This window comes from Formica exsecta, unplaced genomic scaffold (genome assembly GCF_003651465.1).
Source record: "Formica exsecta isolate Colony F162 unplaced genomic scaffold, ASM365146v1 scaffold229, whole genome shotgun sequence".
NCBI lineage: Eukaryota > Metazoa > Arthropoda > Insecta > Hymenoptera > Formicidae > Formica > Formica exsecta.
Window position 1 is genome coordinate 295,309 of NW_021849582.1, and position 24,220 is coordinate 319,528.

The 24,220-nt window shown below is 36.5% G+C and overlaps 1 protein-coding gene across 5 annotated transcripts in view; it reads right to left on the reverse strand.

Moving 5' to 3' along the window:
* Nucleotides 1–24,220, reverse strand: part of LOC115235652 (transcription factor AP-2-epsilon) — a 227,574-nt gene that overhangs the window by 64,293 nt on the left and 139,061 nt on the right. For 2 of the 5 annotated variants that reach the window (XM_029807562.1, XM_029807561.1), the window contains exon 1: nt 22,155–23,214. The exons of the other annotated variants lie outside the window; for them this stretch is intronic. In XM_029807562.1, coding sequence (XP_029663422.1) covers nt 22,155–22,424 — 270 coding nt within the window. In that variant the 5' untranslated portion in view covers nt 22,425–23,214. Of the gene's footprint in view, nt 1–22,154; nt 23,215–24,220 lie in introns of those variants that run through there. 5 annotated transcript variants of the gene reach the window in all.

Sequence of the window (24,220 nt, forward strand, 5' to 3'; positions counted from 1 at the left end):
GGCCGACCGACTGAGCGACGGGGACGACGTCGAGCGAAGCGTACGAAAGTGTACACCTAAAGAGAGCCGTTTACTGGCCGCGGACGAAACGGGAGGTGTGCTACGCCGCGCTCTTACCGAGAGTTACTACTACTACTACCACCACCTACTGCGAACACCACCTTAGTATCCTGCCCTACCATCCGGCCGGGTGTCCCAGCGCCGACAATGGAGCGACAGAGAGAAATAGAAGGATCGACACGCGGGGGGAGGGGGGAGGGAAGATGGTGATGCGGAGAGAGAGAGAGAGAGAGAGAGCGAGCGAGAGGGTCTCCCGTTTGTGCACGCGTACCGACGACCGAAATTTTGCCCCAGGGTACGCGCCACCACGTGGCACTAGACCTAGCACCGGCGTCCCCACCATCCGATGGACGATGGGACGTCCCACGATCGAGCGAATAGGAGTTGATATAGTCGGCGCGGTGCCGTACGACGTTCGCCGAGTCGGCGAGCGCGCGTCTACGCTCCTTGTGCTCGTCTCTACCTATGTTAGGGATGTTTAGATAGGGGTGTGCTGTACTGTCTCCTGTGTACTGAGCGTATCTTGGAATAATAGATTTTCATGTGGTTCATAGTATAATTAATTTGACTGAATTAATATTATGACTGTAATGGCAGATTGTTTGAGATGAAATATCTCACAATATTAATAAGATGTTAAATAAATATCTTACGCGTTATTTAATTATATATATTTTAATTTTTAATATTAAATATTAATATATAGTCTCTCATATTATTATCTCCACAGAATAATATTTTTAGGAGTACAACTCCATAGAACGATATTTTTAAGAGTACAATATATCTAATTAATTGTGATTATATGATCATGCCAATAAAGAAGAATAGAAACAATATTCCTATTTACTAATTCATCATCAGCCACTAAAAATTAAAGATGTCAAGATTCCGAGTCTTCAAATTTATCATGTATGAATCACATTTATTTGATTTTCGCATGCAAATACGAAATTATTTCATTGAATGGTTCAGTAATAAGTCATTCATTCGTTTAGTGGCAATCATCAACCAGATTGCATTTTACATTGCAACAACGAGAAAATAATGCATCAATATTACAAGGAACGTAGAATTATTTTTTACTATTATTAAGAATTTATTTAGAGTTTATTATAAATTATTGTAAATATTTTAAGAATTTATTGATTGAAAAGACAGTGTGTATGCAATCAAAAAGATACTTTATATCACGTGGTTGTATTGTTTAACATTGTCTCTCTATCTGCATATACACTACAAAAATGTCTCATTTTTTTCTTTCTCTTTACCTCTCTCTCTCTCTCTCGTCAGAGCATATTCCCATTAATTCATGCTAACGTTTCTTTCAGTTATTAAATCATCTTGTGCTAACAGTATTATGCCGTACGAGAGATAAGAAACGTAAACCTTATCCGCACGCGATCCTTGCAACTCGTTATCGTATAAACGTCACATTTGTTAACGCGCGGCGAGAGATAGAATTGGAGCGCGCTGCCAATACTACCGTTTATTAGATTCAAGATTAATGTTCGCTGCCAAACGAATTATTTAAACTGATCATGCGTACAAATAAAACGGTCGGCGTGGCCGACTTGGAAGCGTGCAAAAATATCCCGTTGACGCTCATTCATAGATGTAACCGCGCGTAGCGAGAGGAAGAAAGAGGAAAAGAGAAAGAGAGAGAGAGAAGGAACGGGATAAAGAGAAAGAGAAAGAGAGAGAGAGAGAGAGAAACTTTCACGGCGGTAGGAGTTACTATTAATTTGCAAGATGAAAAAGGCCGTACGTGGGGATACAAGCCGTTGCTTGCGGGTCGTCGACACTTCTGGGCGTAATTTATGCCGGTGTAAATTTTGCAACGTAATTACGGGGCGAAGAGCCATTCACGATGTTATACGCCGAAGTTAAACGTCCGATGAGCGCGTCGCGCTCTTTCTGCATAAAACCCGGATGCTCCCCCCCTCGAAGGAAAAAATATCCGCGCGAACGCGGTTCTGATGCCTCGGCTCCTTGGCTCGCGCAACACCGATACGTGAAGGATATAATAGTGTTGTAATTTTCGATGCGGATTATGCATATTTCAGGAATACAGAAGGAGAGAATATAAGCAAAGATATTTCTCGCGGCCTTGTCGATAAATCGCGGATATATTGGAACGATCTCGTTTTGACTATGATAAATGATCTTCGGTAGTAATTATTTGTAAAGCAAGAAGATCGAGATCATTATAATTGCGATGATAAGTTTTCTACGTTATCGATACGCTATAGAAGAAAATGTATCTTTATATTAATTACGATACACACGTTCCGGAAACAGCCGCGCCGTGCCACGTTGCGTGAATCTTTCCGACTCTCATCTTTTTTTTTTTTTTTTTTTTTTTTTTATTGGATGAACGTGGTAGGAGAGGGAAGTCGCTAAACGGCATTCCAAGCGGACCCATCCAACGCCACCCAACGGTAACCAACGCATGACGCCCTTATCTTACCACACGTTACCGGGCTTTTCCTTGCGTCGCCTTTACCTCAGTTAACGGATCGTCTACGAGCGACGGAGGACGGTGTTGTTGATGCTACCGCGCCGCCAAATTGTCGCTCGTTTGACATCCTACTTTTATGGCGGATATAAACTAGTGGCACCTTGTAAATTTTATATCCTGTTGAAAGTATGAAATCTTTTTCTCGTGTGACTTTTTTCCTTCTCGCGGTAAACCGGAATTATCCGGACGTTTCTTGCTAAATAAAAGAGGTAAAGACTCTTTAGACTCTCTTGGTAATGGTAAGGTATATGGCATTTAAAAAATATATTATATAAAAATATAATATATAGTTTCGGCAGTCAAATTAAAAGTATTACAATAGATAGTATTTATAATTTTCCAGAGACATGAAATCATAGTATTATAGTCTACATTATTGAATCGAATCAAATGAAATGTAAATAATTAAATCTAATTAGCGTTATAATTATTTTTTCTCAAACATTACTATTTCTGCGACCCGAAAAAAAAAACAAAGAGAGAGATGTGATGCTTATCATGATCAATGATTATTTAAATAAATAAATTAAGTAGACTCAAAATCATTGAAATATGTACAAATCTTATATCGCAGAGAAATGCTTGTTAATAAATAATTAGGGAATATCTAAAATTTTTAATCAAATATGATAATTTTCCCACAGAAAGATTTCATAATAATCCGGGCTTTAATTAGGATCATTTAGATAACATTAATATAAGAAAAATGATAATCTCTCTTTTCAATATTAATATCTAATTAGATTTCTTTTCGCAACTCTTATTTATCATGGTTGCATTTTTTGACAATTTCGAAAAAGTAAACTTTTCCTTGCTACTGGCATTTTCCCTCAGGCTATCTGAAATTTATGCTTTTACTCGCTTATCAGTATTTTGATTGCTAAAACTGTGTAATTACAGGCATGTCGGCCCGCAAAATTTTGCCCGTATATGCCGAGCTTCGATCATTCGCGGCATTCAACAATGATATTCACCGTTAATTCGATGACGACGTTAATGGACGATGTTGCGCGCGCGTGTGTGTCTGTTTTTTTCGCGGCACAGACACACGCGCGCGCATTAAACTCGCGTATATACGGCAGAAGATAGAGGCAGGAGTCCGGTCCAGAGGGTTCAAGCTAACGGGACTAAAGTCGATTGTGATTACACCTATGTGTATGTGTGCTCGCGCGCGCGCGCGGTTACACGTGAGACACACGTGAGCGCGCGTCTCGTCAATTCTAAAAAGAAATATTTGATGGGAAGAATTTTTAATATATATGCTTCGTTAGATATAAAATATTGCAATCGTCAAATTTATCGAATATGACGCGCAAATAAAAAAATTGTTACAAATAATCACTTGCAACTAACGTATATACAAATTATAAAATATAATAAATTATATTTAATTACAATAATATACTACTCAAGATAATTATTATTTTTCATTAAGTATTTTATTTAATAAGTAATGTTTTTTTATAATCTTTTGTAAAATTATATGCTTTTGCAATATTTTATCACATATAAAATATATAATTATAAAATATCGTTATTTATGACAAGCTTGTTGGCTTTGAATTGTTATGATGAAATTATAGAGATATGTTAAAATGTAAATTCACCGATGTCCTGACATTTAACAATTGACGCGAGCAAGCGGGACATTGTATCGCAACAACACATGTATTTCTTAGCATTTGTCGTGATGATTATTATGCCAGAAGTTATGCTAGCGGTTGCATATAGCGAGGCTTTGTACTATCTCAATATTATAATCCACTAAATTTTGAATTATATAAATAAAATATCATGATGTTTGTGAAATAATGTAAGAGTTTCTCGCAATTATTAAGACTGTAGACTTTTCGAGTGCAGCTTTTAGATACTGTCCCTTTTCTCACGTAACATACTATAATAATATTTCAACCAATGACACACACAAGTCTCATGACTGGTATATCCGATCCCATGCAATTCAAATAAAGTCGCAATGTGTCTTGTCGTTACGCATTTTACAGCAAAAAAGATCCCGATATTATAGTACTTGCTATGAGAATTAACAAAAACGAGGGACCGCTATTATTTACAATTAAACAGAGTAAGTCGGACACATAAGAATCTAGTTTCTTCAATCAATTTTATCGTTAATCTAGTATTGATTTGTAGAACGTAGACGAGTTTTTTGACGGTGCGTGGTTTTGCCGATGCTTTCGTCGGTAATATTCCTTAGCGATTTCTCAACCGCTAATTAGATCGTGTTATGTTAATGTATGGCACGCACACTTGTTTGACCTAGTGCGAAAAGAGAAAAAGAGAGAGAGAGAGAGAAAGTGTAGTCATTTAGTCTTTACGACGGTCACTGTCAGCATTGATGATTATTAAAGTAATTATCTTGAATAACCGATAATAATCGATCACTGCTGATATTCGACGATGGAATAATTTCGAACTTTTTCTCAATTTCGGATTAAATTAATTTTAAAATTTTTTTATACGCTTCTTATATCTTTTAATAATAATATATTAAAAAGTTAGGATATATTTCTGCCAATTATTTTACGCAATTATGAACTTGTCATTCGATTTTGCTACATAATGTGTTATGTTTGAAGAAAACTATTCTCTCAAAATCGTAATAAAAAACTAAATGGACAAAAATTTATATCCACAAATCTAAAACAGAGATGGAATCTATAAATTTATTCCTCACGTTTTTCGAATTATTTGCTCTTTGCGAGGCTCGCAATGCAAAATGTAAACACGCACGCGGACAGTATACGCGTCCACCACCAAGTAACATGCATTGCACACAGACTTGGCTCCGATCTGCAGAACGTTGCAGCAATAGCCAACCAGCCAGCCAGCCAGCCAGCCAGCCAGCCGGGTAAAGTCGTATAATCCGACCAGCATCAATTAGATCGTGTTATGCTAATATCGCCTATACGTACGTACCAACGACCAATCATCTCATGACCCGTAGGCGGCCGGCTACCATAATCCGAAGTGGACGGCTGCTGTTAGGTACGGGAGACAGAGACGAAGCGAGAGAGACAGGTGTGCACCGTGGTAGGTGGATATGTTATGCGGCGAGGAACATTGTTACGAGGATTAGCGATTTGCCCCTTCGAACTGAATCCCTGTCAGATGCAGTTTGGACGATCTCGGACTTTATCGCTATGCGAAGGGAGAAGCCCGGATGTACTTTGATAAAATTAACACAGATATATATATATACGTATAAGTATTAGCTAAATATTTGCATAAAATTATATAATGTAATATTTCACGGCTACTGCGTGAATTATGAATTTTCAACTTATTGTTAGATTATATATGAAACGAATAAGACTGATAGAAATCCTATTTTTTACTTGAAATTATTTCTTGTTATAATAATTTTTAAATAACGTCATTATTGATATTCTATTTTTTTATCTGAAATTATCTCATATTATAATAATTGTTAAATGATGTAATTATTAATATTGTTTTATCTAATAATGATCGAAAATGTTAAACGATATTAATATTAATATTTAAAAAACAATAAATCCTAATTTAATATTAATAGTTAAAAAACAACAAATTCTCTATTACTTACATTACATTCACATTATAAGATTATTATTAAATTATCAAAATTTTATTAAATTGATTCACTAATTTATTAAATTAAATACTTTGCATACAAGCTTACAAAATAATTTTATGCCAAATCAAGGAAGATTCGAGACTCGCTTATAAACGATTAATCATTCTAATTAATAATATCAGTGATACCAAAAAATCATGGATGATTTTGATGATATATCCTGCTTGTTCCAACAAAATAATTTCAAGAATATGTCTAAAAAATAATAAAAAAGCTTTTCGCGTTTAAACTTTTCCGAAATACTTTCGCCAAAGTCGATCTCGACTCCATCGCCATCGGCGATCATCAGAACATCGACAGTGAGAGAACAACATTTGCATTCGCGTCAAGATGTAAAGATACTCGTCAAGATAATCGAAAGAATAGGAAGAACGGGACGAGCGAAAGTTCATGGCTGGCACTTTTTCTTTTAATCGTGATAACGTTCGCTCGTGCAGGAATACCGTTCCACTAACTGCCTAGTACAATCTACAATGCAAGCTCATATTAAAACGCGCACTGCCTACAAGCATTCAGCGTGAGAGATTAATCGCACTTGCTGATAATTAATTCATCCACGCTATTTATTTATTATCGCATGGAGAATTAATTAAACCGCGACGTTTCTATGATTTGAAAGATTTTTGTTACATCGACAACTGCGATATCTCATCAATAATGATCTGCGGAGTGAAATCTCGCGAGCCGCACCGTGTATATTTCCGTGACATCGCTTATTACGTTAGATAAATGGATCGAGACACTCAAAAAATATATTGGAGCAAAGAGAATTGTGGAAAACGCAGGGTTACGTTGCAAGAATCAAGGACGCGTAAGAACTGCGTATTAACAAAGTATGCTAGTAAAAAGTGATCGCGCTCCAATATATTATCTTACTCGAGTAAACATTTCGTGCCTGACTTGCATCCGTAATTCACGCGTTTTATCGTCCTGCATCGATAACAGCACGCATATATCTTTGTATCACGCGATATAATTTATAGATAACAACATACGGTATATCTTAGGCAATCATTAACATATCTCAAATCGAAATGATGTTAAGGAAATTCCTTTACATACTCTTATGGCCATTACTTTATCACGATACATATTCGTTCTCGAAACAGAAAAAATAAAACAATATGCTACAAAACACGTTATCTTCTTTAACGAAAAAAAGGTGACATGACAACAATAAGATTTCGTATCAATGTGAATGCTTGTTTGTCACATTGACAATCGAATCATTCCACAATGCATATGCAACGCGGAGATATTTGTTGAACAACTTGCTGAATAATTTATAGATCAAATCAATTGATCGAGCACGCACGTACCGTTCAATCGTATCAATAAATAAGATTGTCTCTGAACCCGCATGATTATCTCGATTACAAAGACATATTTGTAATATATTGTTTTATGTGTAACAATATATATATATATATATATATATATATATATATAAACCTAAAATTATAATTATTTAAGAAGAAAAGAAAAAGCAATAAAAATTCAAAAAACCTTAAAATTACAAAATTTTTTGTTTTATATTTTTCCATAAAAATCTAAAGCATTTGAAAGTATATAATATGTCCTATGCTAAATTAACGAGAATATATTGATTTAGTGTACAGAATTTATTGACTTAGATCCTTTTCTAACAGTTGGTTTCGTTATCTTATCTTTCTCTTTAATTTATGCCTATTAGGATATTTACGTCGAGCCATTGGTTGCAACGATTTTTCTTAAATTTTGTATTCATATTCATAACAGTCGAATATTCCGTGAAACGCTATCGAATGTCTGTCTCGGACTTTCTGATACGGGCTGTAGTATCGGCGAATGGTGGACGGTTATTGCTGATTATTCACGATATTGCGGAAGTGTAGCGAGAGGCGCGTATTGTTAAATCGAAGAAGGAATCAGAAAATGCATCGACATTTCTTACTGTAGCCTAGTCACGCTTGATTCCCTTCATGGAATCCCTGGATAACGTTTCGCCGATGAAAAGTAATTTTCTACTAATATATAAGAATTAAAATACAAGAATACATGAGAATTTAAAATTAATATGAGATTGTATATTTGAGAGGAAGTAGCCGTAATCTTTTACTTTAATAAGTCTTTTATTTCATTTTATTTATGTTATCACAGATAATTAATTAATGACGCAATATGTTCAGTGATATATGACTTCCTGACAAGAAAAAGAGATAAGAATATAATTAATTCTGCTCTATCAGAAAAGAATCTAGCTCAATAAATTATGAATGTTGTTTATGTATCAATATAATCTTGTTAACCTTACGTAACATTCAAAATGCTTTAGAAAATTATGGTAATAATGCAAAACAAAAATTTCTTAGTAATTTTAAATTTATATTATTCAAAAAGAAAACAAATGGCATGAGCTTCATTGAAAATATGCGATTAAATTATTCAGCGAATTAAATTGAAGAAAATCGCTCACGTTATAAATCAAATTCGATTTGTATTGAATTAAAACGGAATCCGCACGCGAGCGTATTTCGTGGGTGTACGAATCGCACGATCGCCAACGTAGAATCACATTGTAGCGCCTCGTCGAAGGCCTCGATCGATCGGTTTTGACCGAGAGAAACCGCACTGAACGCCCGCCTACTCAAATCGGTAACAGGTTCCACGCCCTGCGTCGTACAACCGAGAGAGCAATATTTAAACATCCACGCACTACGTGGAGTCGAACCCAGGGCGAGCGTGCGTGTGCGTGCACGTGGATGCGACCCGCGACAGGACCCAGCCTCATGTTTAAATACATGCGGCGAAACATAGGTGCACACGCGCTTATCTACGTAACATGCCGACGGGTATAGGCCGACATGCGCAGGTGCTTTCCAAACGCTCGCGGCGATACATAAAGTATCCCGCGCCCAACGAGAGACAACCCTCGAAGGTGAAAGAGCACTTTTCGGAGCGAACGTCGCGGCGCATTACGCCTTCCGCATTACGAGATGGCAAACGCGTTCTCGATTACGTCGTAGACCTCCGCCGGGAGGTTAAAAACCAGCTCGAGCGATCCCTCCACTGATCATTCCAACGATCGCTACCGCAAACGTAAATAAAAAGCGAAGCGAGCAAGAACACGAGTCTTTATGTGCATTGCTTATGATGCGGATATAGTATAGAGAGAGTAGATGTAATATGTATATGTGTAATGGATATTACGATATAAAATGATCCGTGATTTTCTATAACTGCAGCATCCTCTGATGGGTGATCCCGAAATCGTAATATCGGGTTAAAAAAAAAAAATTTGTATTATAGTAAAAAAAATATCCGTATTACGGGATCGATTGTAATATAAATCGTACTTCTCGTACGCACTTTGCTCGTTGGTATCTGAATTTATGTGCGTGACGTGCATGCGTGTCCCGACATATATTGGACGGAGCTACTTAAATTCGCGTAATACGCCGACTTATGCGTACCTATATAAACGCAGGTGGCTTTCAGGCGCTTGCAGCAACGCATAAAATATATCAGCGAGGCACTCCCGAAGGTGAAAGAGCATTTTTCAGGACACACAACCGAGACTTCCGTGTGAACGTGACACGCGTGTTCATACGGCAGCATTTTATACAACACGATCCGCTTTCATCCGCGGACTTTTTAATCGGGATATGGAGCTGCTGGTTTTTCTCCCCTCAAACCCTTCCGCAATCCTTCCCGCATGCTCCTCAAAATTTTTTTAACTTTTTCTACTGTGACGTATCCACTCTTAAAAAAGGTATGTTAAAGCACTCTAGAACCTCGAAGTGTTGTCTCTTTTCCGCGGTACTGACTGATCCTCTCGCTGTTTATTAGCTGTCATTGTGAAGATTGCATATTTATATAAATTTATATAAATTTATATTAATTAATTATAAAAATTTATATTAATTAATTATAAATAAATTCATATTAATTTATATAAATTTCAGATAAATTTTAATATAATTTTTAATATTTAGAAATAAAGTAGAATACTTTGTTATATCGGTGCGTCCGTAATGTTTTATTGCATGCAAATTTCCAATGACTTCTATACATTATTTTCTATAACTGTCATTTATTAAAATCGTCGTATCTTGTATCAAAAATAATACGTAGTTAAATTCGCATATTTCTTGCTTGTACTTTCAATGCCTTTGTACCGCGCACACTTTCTCCCTATCTATATAATCTCTATCTTATTGCTGTTCTCTCTCTCTCTCTCTCTCTCTCTTCGTCGCTGTCTTGAAAAATGTTGTCTTAACTGTCTGAGCAGTAATTTCGTAGACTCTCTCACGAGAGAACCCTCGCGATTTATAATTCATATTACACGAATCTCTATGAGTCATGTTTATACGCACACATCTGTAAGATCCTTGCGGTAGGATCCCCTCTCTCTCTTCGTCGCTGTCTTGAAAAATATTGTCTTAACTGTCTGAGCGGTAATTTCGTAGACTCTCTCACGAGAGAACCCTCGCGATTTATAATTCATATTACACGAATCTCTATGAGTCATGTTTATACGCACACATCTGTAAGATCCTTGCGGTAGGATCCCAAAGTAGGACGCCAAAAGGTTAACGGTTATATCCGTGTGTATAGGTTGGACTATCGATAGTGTCGAATTGAGAGGATCCGCCTGAAACAATACCTGCCGTTCAAGGCTAATCGAACTGCGAATTGTAACGAAGCGAAACGACTTCAATTTCACGCATACGATGATTAACAGTAAATCGAAAGGTGAAATCGCATCACCAAAAAAATCATAGCGTAGAAAACTGCGTAGTAATGAAATTAATTCAAGGAATTGATTCGCAATCGCGAAGATCATCCGATTATTAAAAACAGTTAATCGAGCTTCTAAATAAGCTTACGATTGAGCGATAAAAGTGAATCTATTTCCTCTCACATACGTGGAATTATTCAAATCTAAGATTTATGGTATTGAGTCAAATTAAATAAAATGGAATAAATTAACTTAAATTTATCGTGATTTATAAAGCATCTCACGTTTCATCGTAACAGCGAGAGTTTTAATATAATATTGTAAATAGAGAAAATCAAATATATATGATATTTTCGCGATTGATAACATTTGGTTTAAAACAATATGTATATGTATGATAGATAATATTTATTTATAATAAGAAAATAATAACTTTAATAATTTTAATAGTTATTATAATGATATATCAAGTTATATCATAGCATAAAATAATCACATGACATTTTTGTAAATTTTAAAGAAAGTTACGATATAACGCATATGTTATTTCAATAAAAAAAGAAAATAAAAAATGCATCTATACAATTTCTGTTCGCAAGTTTGTTTCGTCAGTCCCCTCCGTTCGCTCATTATTTGAACGTGTTGTCAAGCGCTCGTCTTTTCTTTGACGTCTCGCTACGCAGGTAATTTGGATCCAGAAAACTTAGTAATTACTATGTAAATCGGCCCCGCTTTATTAAGGTTGTAATGTATGCGTCTTATTTCGTGCTTGTTACCGCATACCATGCACACAAACACGTCCGCCAAATTATTCTGTACGTGCGGGTATAATTTGCAAGTTATCGAGAGCGGTCGTTTCGGGATTATAATACAGTGACGGTGAACAAAGTTGACGGTTCGTTAAAAAAAATTATCACCATTGCGTTAACTAGGCGTGTTATAACTGAATGTGCGATGGAAGATTATCTATAGCGCAAAATAATTTTGACGCGAAAAAGATAAATATCGTTTTTCTGCGACAATTCCGTTCTGGTAGACTATTGATCTCGCACATACAGGGGAATACAAAAAGTTGAGTTTCATCTTTTACATATTTTAAAATAACGTGCTGTCAGATGCCTGCGAGCGTCAATCAGGTTGCGCATACATTGAATAACCGAGCAATGATGACGCCACAAATTTTAATAAATTTGTAAATTATATCGAACACAGAAATCTTAATCTGAAATCATTAATAATTATTACGAAAATTACTTTATGATCTTTTTATTCGCACGTTAACTGATTATTAAAAATTTGCGATACTTCCATTATTTATAGCACAAGAAGCTGCAGTATTTTTTTATGATAGTATAATGATAGTGGGATACGAAAAATTGGGGAAACCGGATTTGTTATTAAACGCTGCACGTAAAATGCACTTATTATTAAGTGACAAATGCAGCATCAGAATAAAATGGTTGCTTAAAACTCATAACACTCATAAATATAGCTTTTTTATTCCTTTTTTATTGTCCACGGAATTTTTTATATATCGCTCTTTTCCTAAATATATTTAACAAAAATTGTGCTTTTTCCTGAGAGACATTTGAACATCTTGAAGTAGTAAAATTTGACGTCTTAAATAAATGCAAAAACAAGTGCAAGATAAGAAAATAGTCACTTTTAAATTTACCTTAAACACTCTTGCAATTTGAGGATAATGCAACAAATAGAAAACGCAGAAAATATGATTCATTTGTGACTTGTACCTATATTAATGCCGCAAGATACAAATCGCGTTAGTCATAAAAATAATTATTTCAATTATTTATACTTAAAAATACTGCACAATTTATGGCACACTTAAACGCTTAATCTTATTATCCAACTTTAGCAAAGCTCTCGCTCCCTCGTAAACGAGTGTCAGTCGTTTTGCTGTCCTCGTTTCGCGTAGCGAGATGACGAAAAACCGCCACGAAATCCGGGCTCTAAGTCGCATTTCAAACAAGGATGGAGTGCAAAGCGCACGGCAATAAAACGGCCACGAGCGGTCGTCGTTGCGGGTTGGCAAAGAAACGGAGGACTGCAAAAAGTTTTACGGCGACTTTTACCCCGCGTTTATTATCTCTCGCGTGCAACGCACGTATACTTGTGAGCGGCCCAAGTTACGTTTAGTCAATATTCCCCGCAGATCGAGCGCGATCACTCGGCTGAAACGGCGGGATGTTCTTTATGAACAACGATGATCGAGAGGGATTCAAGAATTATTCCCTAAAGATCACGCCAAGTTGAACAGGTAACCTTTTCTCGCTGTCGTCCGTTAAGCGCTGCTCTCTTCTCTCTGAAAGACCATCGGACAAAAATCCAACTGCAATTTCAACGTATACACATCTCGCCTGTAACCGTTATTTCTGCATAAGCTAATGCACAAAATAATCCTATCAGAAATTGATAGCGAGTTGATGCGCCATCAATGTAAATTTTTGCGATTAGTAGTCGGATTATTAGCTTTGCCCGCCTCGCGACGAGTGAATTCACTTAATCTCTCGACTACCTCATATTTCTGCCTACAGATTTAAGTGGAACGGACATTCCGCCGCTCGCGATAAGAGCGTGGAAGTAATTTAAACGACAGATGCCGTATCGCGATATATTTCACGTTTCGTTAATATCGCGGCTCAGAAACGGAGCAGCAGCTCCGGCTTGCCAAGCGGAACGAGATGCATCGTACGAAATATATCGCCGGCTTCTTCTTCATTTATCTTCGCCGATTCTTCCACACGTAAATCATGGGTATACCTAATTCCGTTCGTAGATCCTACTAGAGACTATATATGTGACATGCGCTGCATCACCGCGTATTTTACGTACGTTTAACTGATGCTGCGGTTGCGGACGGAATGGTCGCGGTCGCCGAAAGTGATACCAGATGCAACGACGAGATGCAGAATGCAACCGAGTTCGTCGTAAATGAGGCACTATTATTGTATCAACGAGAGATCAAGTATTTCATATTCTCGCGACGCAATAATAATATTTTAGTGCTTATATATATATATAATCATTACAAAACGTATTTCAAACTCTTTTCGAAACCCATTCAGATATTCATTGTGTAGTCAGAAATGAATAACTTGTATTTATATATATATATATATATATATATATTTCGTAACGTATTGTATTTCTTGTATACCTATCAGAAGGATGTTAAATCTACGATTGATTAAAAACACACAACGATTAATATAACGCACTTTTAAGAGCGAGGGAATGTCGGTTTAAATAGACAATCGCTTTTATTTAATGTAAATATTTTTTTTCTTAATTAAATGTTATTAATTAACCGAATCTCTAAAAATGATGCGCTAAGATTAATCTCAAACCTTGAAAAATTTCTACAAAAAAAGAGAGATATCTTTAGAGTATTTATAACGAAATGTCTAAAAGAGAAATAAGAGACTCGCTCAGTAACAGAAATCTTAATCTCAGCATCAATTTAAACGCTACATCCCTAATTTGGTCCGTACATTAAAACGACAGATTCTAACGCGTAGCTTGAAATTATCTTCGTTGCAGATATAGTGTCGACCTTGTCGTATTCCAAGGGACGGCGGGGGATTAAAATTCATCCTGCGTTATCGAAATGCACTATCGAAAAATAAACAGTGGTCTCCGCTGGCTTAAGTGGCTCGTGCAAAAAGGCCGAATCAAGTGGAGCAACCTCGCTACCGGGCGGTACGCAACCACGTGGCGGAGATAAAACGGCGGGCGTAATAATATACGGCGCCGTAGTAAAACGCCTGTTACGCGGATAAATTTACCGGCTACGTAGTCGTTTATTGGATCCGCCGGTGGTTGCGCCGGAGCTGCGCCTCGGCGCGCGCCGCGGGTGTGTTTATATACGCATTCGCCGCGGGATTTTAATCCAGATATTTATTGCCACGTGGGAGAGAAAGAGCCTCGTCGTCTCGCGACAGCGGAGAAGCCGCGTCGTTAAGAATGCATCGTGTCCCTTTAAACGTCGACGCCCTTATCCCATTGTCAAACGAGACTCCGCTCGATTCCGATTTTTTCCGCAACGTCTAACAATAAAAGAATTTTACGAGAGAATTTTCAAACCGTTTGAAAACCATCCTCGCGAAATATCCGGCTATGGACGTTTGATTTTGGATTATCTCGCGAATATATGATTTATCAATGAAAATTTCTAATATCTAATATCCTTTTCATGAAAATTGCAGATTATATGTCTGCATTTCTGTTAATAATAAAAAGAAATTATAATTTTTTCTCACACACAAAAATTATCTTTATTATGTAAATAGAGTTATACGCCAAAGTACACATTTTGATTTCTAATAATGTAATACGATATAATCTTTATCACACATCAGAAAATTTCCAACTTACAGAAAGAATCTTTTAGTAGCGAAAGCCAACCGATGATTACGCACTTTTTATCATCGCCTATCTGCGTTATTTAGTATTCCCTCTTAGCAAGTTTCCTGGTTGCCTTGTGAGAAATTGAACGCAACGTGGCAATTTCGATAATCGTCCGCAATAACCGCTATGGCACACCAGTTCTCCTTATATACATAAAGCTAAAATCACGATAATTCTCGCAAGATTTTAAAGTATTATTAAGCAACCATTTCTGCGTATATATTTATCTACAACTTTATTGTTGCCTTCGTAATGCGTGTCGATAGAAGATTCGCTATAATGACTCAATTACTCATCACTTTCGTTGAAAAAAAATTTATAAATGTGTACGCGATACTTTTACATGTGTTATTTCAAAGATCAAGACATAATTGAAAAAAATGTGATTGTGTATCAAGAGAAAGCATTATTATTCTTATTTACAGATAATACTCTGTTATAAATGTGTTTACATTAGCATGTAACGATACACCAATGTTTTGAACATAAAATATAAATTCGATAAATACTCCGTTAAAATCTAAAGATTAAATATTAACGACAAAAATAATTAAAAATTTGCGAAGAGACAATAATATACTGATCAGACGGCAAATAATCTTACATAATATAGAGAATTACAAATGATGCTATACATATGTACAGGGTGTTCCGAAATTAATGTCAAAAATTTGGGAGCGTATGGGATCGAAAAATTAAGAAAAAAAATCCTTTAGAGATTTGCTCGTTTTTGCTTCGTTTTGGAAAATCGCAAAAAAAGGAAACAAAAAAATACTCAACAAAAAACAACACTAAAATTATTAGGTTTATTGAAAAATACCATACCAGATAAAAGTTGTAAAGCATGGGATTAAGAAGAGTGAGTGAATTATAATTCTCCTGAGGTATCAGGGGATTGTAAATAAATGCGCGACAACACGTGAGATTATTATGTATGTATCCTGTTTACTTAAATATTTATTACTTAAATAAGTAATAAACTTAATTATTCATGTTGTCACTTCCTTAATGACAGCAGAAATGTAACATAAACTAAAGTCAACAGGACAATACAATAATTCCGCGTTATTGCGTATTTATTTACAATCCTCTAATTTTACTTCAGGAGGATTTTAATTCACTCTCTTTTCTTAATTCCATGTTTTACAACTTTTATCTCATGGTTCTTTTCGATAAACTTAATAATTTTAATGTTGTTTTTCGTTGAATATTTTTTTGTTTCTTTTTTTATGATTTTCTCCAAAACGAAGCCAAAACGAACAAATTTTAAGGACTCTTTTTCTTAGTTTATCAATCCTCCATACGCCTTCAAAGTTTTGACATTTAATTTCGGGACACCCAGTATAATGTTACGATGACAAATGCGGAAAAATTCTCACGCACGTTGCAATATATTCACGATGCACGAGAAGATTTTATATTCGATTGAGTAATAGTATGCCTCTCGGTTAGCTGATTTATAAAAAAGATGATAGCGCATATAGGATGCCATGATACGAGATATTTATTTTGTCAGATTCGCCTTCTCTGCACGAACTCGCTTCGCCTCTCGTCGGAGACGTAGATCTAAGCGTAGGATGGAAAGATGAATTAACGAATGAAACCTCGTAACCTTGTCCACGGCGACAGGTATGAGATGCGCGTATAAATAAAAATTAATTACGCGCAGATAAAGCTATGACTCTGATGATTCTCGTGACGTTATATCATGATCATGGATAATTCACGACGTTTCATACAGTTATATTACTGAAATAGAAATTGTGTGTAAGATAAAAAATGTTATTTTATATTTATTCGCGCCTAAGAGATCTGTCATTTTTATTTGCATTAATATTGTGAAGACAAACAAAAGTTACGGCAATACTCATACTATAAAATGCTCTCATGCATAAACGAAGTTATATAAATAATATTTAGCTTACCATGAAATTATAACAATGGATTATGTTGCAAGAAATACTGCATGTATAAATCTCTATTATTTAATAGAGATAAAGTTACAGAGAATAGTGCATTAAATAACGCATAATTTTAAAAAACAGAAGTTTGATTATTACAATCGCAATACAATTACGGATCATTATTACCATATAAAGTTTCTAAAAGATTATTGTGTTGCCACGATGATGGCCGCCGAATGTTTTTGTTTTCTTGATCTTCGCAAACACAAGTACTAATGTAAAATCTGACTCTCTCTTTCTCTCATTAACGTCTTTTTTTCCGGTCGACGTTGATGCGCGCCCGCGAACGAAGCGGATGACGTCAATAACCGGAAGCGCGTAATTTCGCTCTGATCGATCGCCCTTTCAGCGACGTTACCGTAATCATCTATCCTCGGATAGATCGCATCGGAAATCGCATGCGCAATCGGCGGCGTACAGTATATTATCACTCACCGAGAATTTTCAAGCGCTATCTTTAGGAGTTGCCAACAATATATCACCGAGCGCGGTCGTCTTACACCACCTATCATTATCCGCGATGCCAGGGGTGATTTATCTCCGGTCTTTACAGACTACCGCGCTTCGAACTTAAATTTTTCCGCAGGTAGTCATTATCCGCGAACGAAAGTCAGGGACACTCGTCACACGCGAAGCGTTTAAGATTTTACGAAGATTGATCTCCGATTTTAAACGGCGAAATTCCGGTTGTCGGTACTCGACCCACCACACGCTGAACATATACAGAGCGTCCCACGATTCACGATCTTAACGATCATTCTCAATTTTTCCTAAACTAAAAATAATTATAGCGCGAATAATTTTGAAGTTATAAATATTGGAAACTGTAACGAATATTTTCTTCGACTTTTCCCTAAAATTAAAATTTTTTATATTTATCGGGAGTATTTCTTTTGAAATACCCTGTATGTGTTGATGCGCGGTAGATAAATATCGCAGGAAATTGGGATGTGCACGATAATATGAAACATGGCAAACTGTAGATTGACGGTATTTTTATCATAATAATATATTTTATACAAGAGAATGCCTAATTTTAATTTTATAGGTTGCGTTATGGGTGATGTTATGTGGTAGTTTCTCCTTTTAATGGAACAAGGTAACGGCACTCCTATCATTATAATCGGTAGCTGGTAATAATATTCAGAGAATAAAAAAGTAGCGGATGCAAATAACACTTTGAAATATTTAGATCATCCATCAAAAGAATATATCTTCTGATAATTATGAGATAATAATCTCTCAACAAAAATTGAATGACAATCTTGATAATTTTAGTAGAACATTAATTTGAATTTTGCTTGCTAAACAACAACATTTAAATCTAAAATTTTGTTAAATTTTTAATGAATTTAACAAAAAAAGCAAAATAAAAAACACTTATTTATAGCTCTAATGCTAAAATTCTTTATTCTTTGATATTAATTATCCTGTAATTATATTTATAAATTTTTGCAAAGAAAGGACTGAGAAAGAATTCAATTTAATCAAAATATATTGACATAAATTGCATTAGCGATGGATTTTTCAACTCTTTTTAACAATTATATATCAATTAAATCACAAAAATCAACGACTCGTGATGTTAAATAAGTATTAACAATATATGTGTGACATAAGATTAATTAAACCAATAATCTTTTATTTATTTGGATAGATATCAATCATTATTACATTAATTACCACTCAATTATCAGTATTTAATACATATTTATCATCACGTTAGACAGCACATCGATATAGAAACATTCCTCTTCTTTGCATCATCAGCATAATTACAAGACGAAGCAGATAAAAACGTGTAAACGAGCGATAATTGTCTTAATATAAACGTTATTACCCAACGAAAACCGAGTAAACCCTGTTTAATTATTTGCCAACGTATCAATTATTGTTTCATGTAAGACTTCCAGCTTGATCAGAGAACCGCCAAGTATTAATTATTGAAATTTTATTGCGCAACCGACGTATGTGTTATAAGAGTTCCTTGTTTCTCGCGAATTAAAGTGGCATCTCGTGCGAAGTTGCAAAGTTCGACCCATCATGCTCTCATGAGGATCGGCACATAAGAAAAAAATCTTTCCCTCGTATAAACTCTTCGTGTACGCGCGTCTTATGGTAACACGTGAAAGGCGCACCAGCTTCACCTTTAAATCGCTGAAGCGAAGACGATTACTTGTAGACCATTAAAACTGTCATACTGAGGAATCTTTCGGCGATCAATCGCGGTGTTTACTGGCCTCTTAAACAGGACGACATTATCCACGGACTCGAAGTTCAACGCGCCGATTTTAGCGCACTATTTTCGGTGCTTTCACTTCCTCCATTCTGCGCTGTCAATCAACGCGAAATTGAAATGATTATTCGCACGTCTTAAAGCCACGATAACGAAGATTGACGTATTTGCCGATACGCATTCGCGACATTAGACGCGACACAGCTTTCTCCGTACGTTTACGCATAAATCTCTTATCGATGGTTTGAACCTTAACATTTTTTGTTTCGAGAGAAATAAATATTTAATAACTGTAAAAATATATTATATATGTAAAAATAATTAAAAAGAACACTGCGAGGTAGAAGTTAATCGTACGAATCTAAATTTTATCTCACTATAAGTTATTAATCTTTTGCTGTCAAATTATATTACTAACTATAATTTATCATTATGGTTATATCATTGCGCACGTTGGCATTAAGATTGCGCGATAGAAGTTGATTATCAAAGTTAAGCAAAGTTGATATTTAAGAACTTACAGCACATGTTTTTTATATGTACAAAGATATTTATTGTTGATAATTTGTTGATACGTATTTATATTATTGCCTCTTCGTGTAGCAATAAATAGGAAAAGCTTACAAAATAGTAATATTTCCATGATGCGACTTCTACCTTTCTCTTTCCTATGGGATCTGTGCGAGCATTTTAATTCAATTAATTTTTCGTTAAAAAGATTTTTTTAAATAAAAATATTTATTTTTTATTATATTTCAATTTTTATTATTCTTGTAATTACCTCTCGTTTGGTTCAACATTAAACACATGTGTGTATTTCTTTAATTTATAATTAATTTTCCTTATTTTTTCGATGAAATAAATCAATTTCCGCCCGCAAAAAATGTATAGTGATTATAAAATTAAACAGAAAGGGAAGATACTAAATTCTATGAAAAAAAGAAACTATTTCTTAAACAAAACGTTCACCGACAAATGTTGCGCTAATCTTCCCTCATCTCGTGCACGAGAAGCGTGAAGCTTCCTAAGGTAACTCATGGTATCGTTAGATAACGCGAGAGCGCCGATTCCAAGGATATAATTAACGACACGAGCCCGAGTCGGTAGCAAGGGTTAATTTTTGCGCTCGCGCTCGCCGACTGGAAATGCGGTTAATGGAATCTTTCCGATGCTGTTCTATGCTTGTGGCGGAATCATCGGCGTAGCTACCACGTGCTACATAGAACGTTGAGATGCCGGCACCGTCACATCTCAGAATCGCGTCGGGATTTTTCTTGAAACCCGTTTCGCACCTATCGCGACCTTATCGGCTTATATCTTACGAAGATGCTGTCTACAAGCTAATCCGCTCGGCCTCGTTTTCTGGTTGGTATTTTTGTCGGCACGGATCCTAAGATCGAGAAACGAAGATGCACGAAAGGCAAGCAACACGCGACGATCATTTAACGCAAAGAAATTGACGAATGGCACTTATAGCAGCAATTTTACTGCGCGAAAATCTTATCAAACGATTCGACGTGATGGCTTCTCGATAGAAATTCTCAAGTAAAAAAACTAGGTCAGAAATTCTATTGTCACTTGCGTGTTTTTTTGAAATAATTCATTTTGTATTCTTTTTATATTTTTTTTATTAATTTTGTATTCTTTTTTAAATCGTTATTGATTGACAACAAATAGCTGTATTTTTTATTTTTAGAAATGTGTTTTTTTTTTGATAGCTTGTAGAACATGCATATAGACAATAAAATCATTAGATTTACCGAGCTGAGAGAAAAGCGCAGACAAACAGTAGAAATGCATCGCGTTTTGAATCACGTGTCAAGACCACAATAAAAATAATAATCATGCAAGAAGAACAACTGACGATACAGATTTCTTAAAGCGCGAAAGAATACGTATTAATGGCTGCGTTTTATTACAGCCATGAATCTGAGCATCTGATTTGTTGCCGAGTGTCAGAATAGAATACGTTCACAGACTTCAAAACAGGTATAACCGTGCGTAGGCGGGCATGTCAGCGACAGCTGTTCTCTCTTTCTCTCTCTCTCTCTCTTTTCTTTTCTCTCTCTCTTGCCACGTGAGGATTTTGTCCCTGCGCAACATGGTTTCAGACGTGTTTGCCACAATGTGACAATAAAGTATATTTGAAAAAAGAAAAGCATATTCTTATATTTCCGCGCACATTTTGATTCAAAAAATAAAAAAAAAAAAAAAAAAAATTGTTACTAAAAATATTGGTGAACGCACGTTTGTGTAATGCAAGGCATTATTGTTTATAGCGATTGAATAAATGTAGTATATTATGTAATTTTATCTGCGAGACATATTTGAGCTTGATATATTTTCGATAAATTCGATGTTACGGATATAATGTATTTGTTACATTAAAAATAATTTGTGTATTATTTGATGCTTTGAATATTTTTAGAAATTCTTCTTCTGTGCGCATTGAGCACAAAAATACCAGCGAGAATATCATTATTTTCTCGATTACGATGACATCTGTTACCGGGTATTACGTAATTCAAAATTTTGTACAATGTATAAATTCTCAACATTGCCGAGACGAGAATATACTATAGACTCACGTCGTCTCTATCGTCATCGTCAGGATTCTCCTCGAGGACGAATCCGACCTCATTGTTGTTCCTCGTGAGTGACGGCAGCTTCCTTGGCGTCAGCTCCTCGCCATCCGTGTCTCTCTTTCGCTTACGATGCGCGTCGAGCGCGGCCTCGTGCTCGTCCAGCATGTCGGTGATCATCAGTTCCGATTTTATGCTTGTCGGGGATACGACTTCGTCCAGCGGTGACATGGTCCGATCAGTCTCACCGGTCTCCAAGACCGACATGGTGGACATCGGTGTTCGCTGATATCGCCGCTATTTCGCTCGCCGGAATTCGCGCAGATCCGACGAGATAGTCGCCGACAGAGACCAAGGGAGTACGTACCAAGCGCGCGCATAGAGCCTCCTTTCACCGTTAAATCTCGTGCGGTTCGCGAGTTCGATAATCGAAAGTCCCCAAGGATATTAACCAATTAATCCTGGTTCTTTAATAAAATCGCATCATCATCGCGACGCGACCCGGAAATCGAGCTTGTGCCAGTTTGCTATTGCTATTTGATAATGAGAGATATGAGAGCCTCGTATACGATTAAATTTCAATTCGATTGGTATATCTCTGCATGTTTTTATCGTTATGCTCGACGACCGATGCGAATATCATCGGGTAATGATCGTTTGATGAGGGAGGAATGCGCCGGGGACTCGCTTTCGCCGTAAAACTTTGGCCAATTACGACTGCCAGTAACGTCCGTGTATACATTTGTCAAATTACTTCGTCGACAGTAATCTCTTTTGATTATTCCTTGATAGTATAATGATCGTTCATTAACCGGATATAAACTTCGTTTATTTAAGAGAAATATCAACAAGTGGTTGAATAGGTTAAACCGCAAAATTGCACATATTTAGCGAAATGTCTCGTAAATTGGAGAGGTTTTGCCTTGACTTTTAATTTTCACGTTCAATCCAAGCATTAAACTTGCTACCAATCGTGGTAATGCGCTTACTGCGATCATTACCGGTTACGTCTAATTTCAAGCGCGTATGAATATACTTGGTTTCTTGAAATACTGGCTTTAGAGTGAATAAGACACAATTAGTGCGCTTTTGAAGAACATCAATGACGCTCTCTTTAAAATTTTGCGAAGGAAAAATTTTAATATACTATCACACATTATTAAACAACATCCGTCGAAGTATTCAAGACGAGGTGCAATGGCACTACTATAATTGTATGCAAATTTGCTGTCAGATGTAACTTTCACTACTTCTGAAGAGTCATCGAGGAAACTGTGCTGTTCCCGGCGCGCTTTATATCCCACTCAATTAAGAGAGCTTAAAACGTCTGCGGTATTTGCGAACAGCTGTCAGCGCGCTGTCTGGCATGGAGCTTCGATATCTCGATCACGTGACGAGGAATCACGCAGTTGTTTTAACAAGATCTCAGTAATACTGTAGCGAGATGGATTCGCGCTTTGCGGGCAATCATACGTACATCGATCACGGAATAATCCGCAGAATATTTAGCGGAATTTTGATCTGAAACCCCAGGCGCTGCGAAATTTTTCATCGCGATATATATGAAATTTCGTCGCGTTTTAAAACTCGTGGGAGACAGTTCAATGCCTCCCCGATTCTTGCATCACGATCGCCTGCGGACCGTGTCTCGTATTCATGTGATGCGTCAGCTTTCGAACGAGTTTTCGACGGCTTCGGGTTTCGAGGCGATCGAGACGAGAGGGACGATCTCGCGCTTATGCGCGCATTCAACTCTCCGGCTCTGCGCGCGATACGCAACGCGCGGTAGAATCCTTCCTATCTGCCTCTCTCTCTCTCTCTTCGTCCCTTTTGCACTTAGTCGTAGCTAAAGTAGCTTCGATCGCTTGGGCGGGGACGTCGATGCGTAATTAAACGGCATACTTCGTCACGCGCGGATTTTCCTTGTAGTCAGACGCGGAGCGACGCGCGTCATTCGCGGATTCGTTCCGCGGACTGTGAACTTTTCCTCTCGTCCTCGACGCGATGATTAATGAATTTAACGAACTTCGGAAAAATCACGGTGATGAAGCGATCTTCTGCGAGTTCTCCTC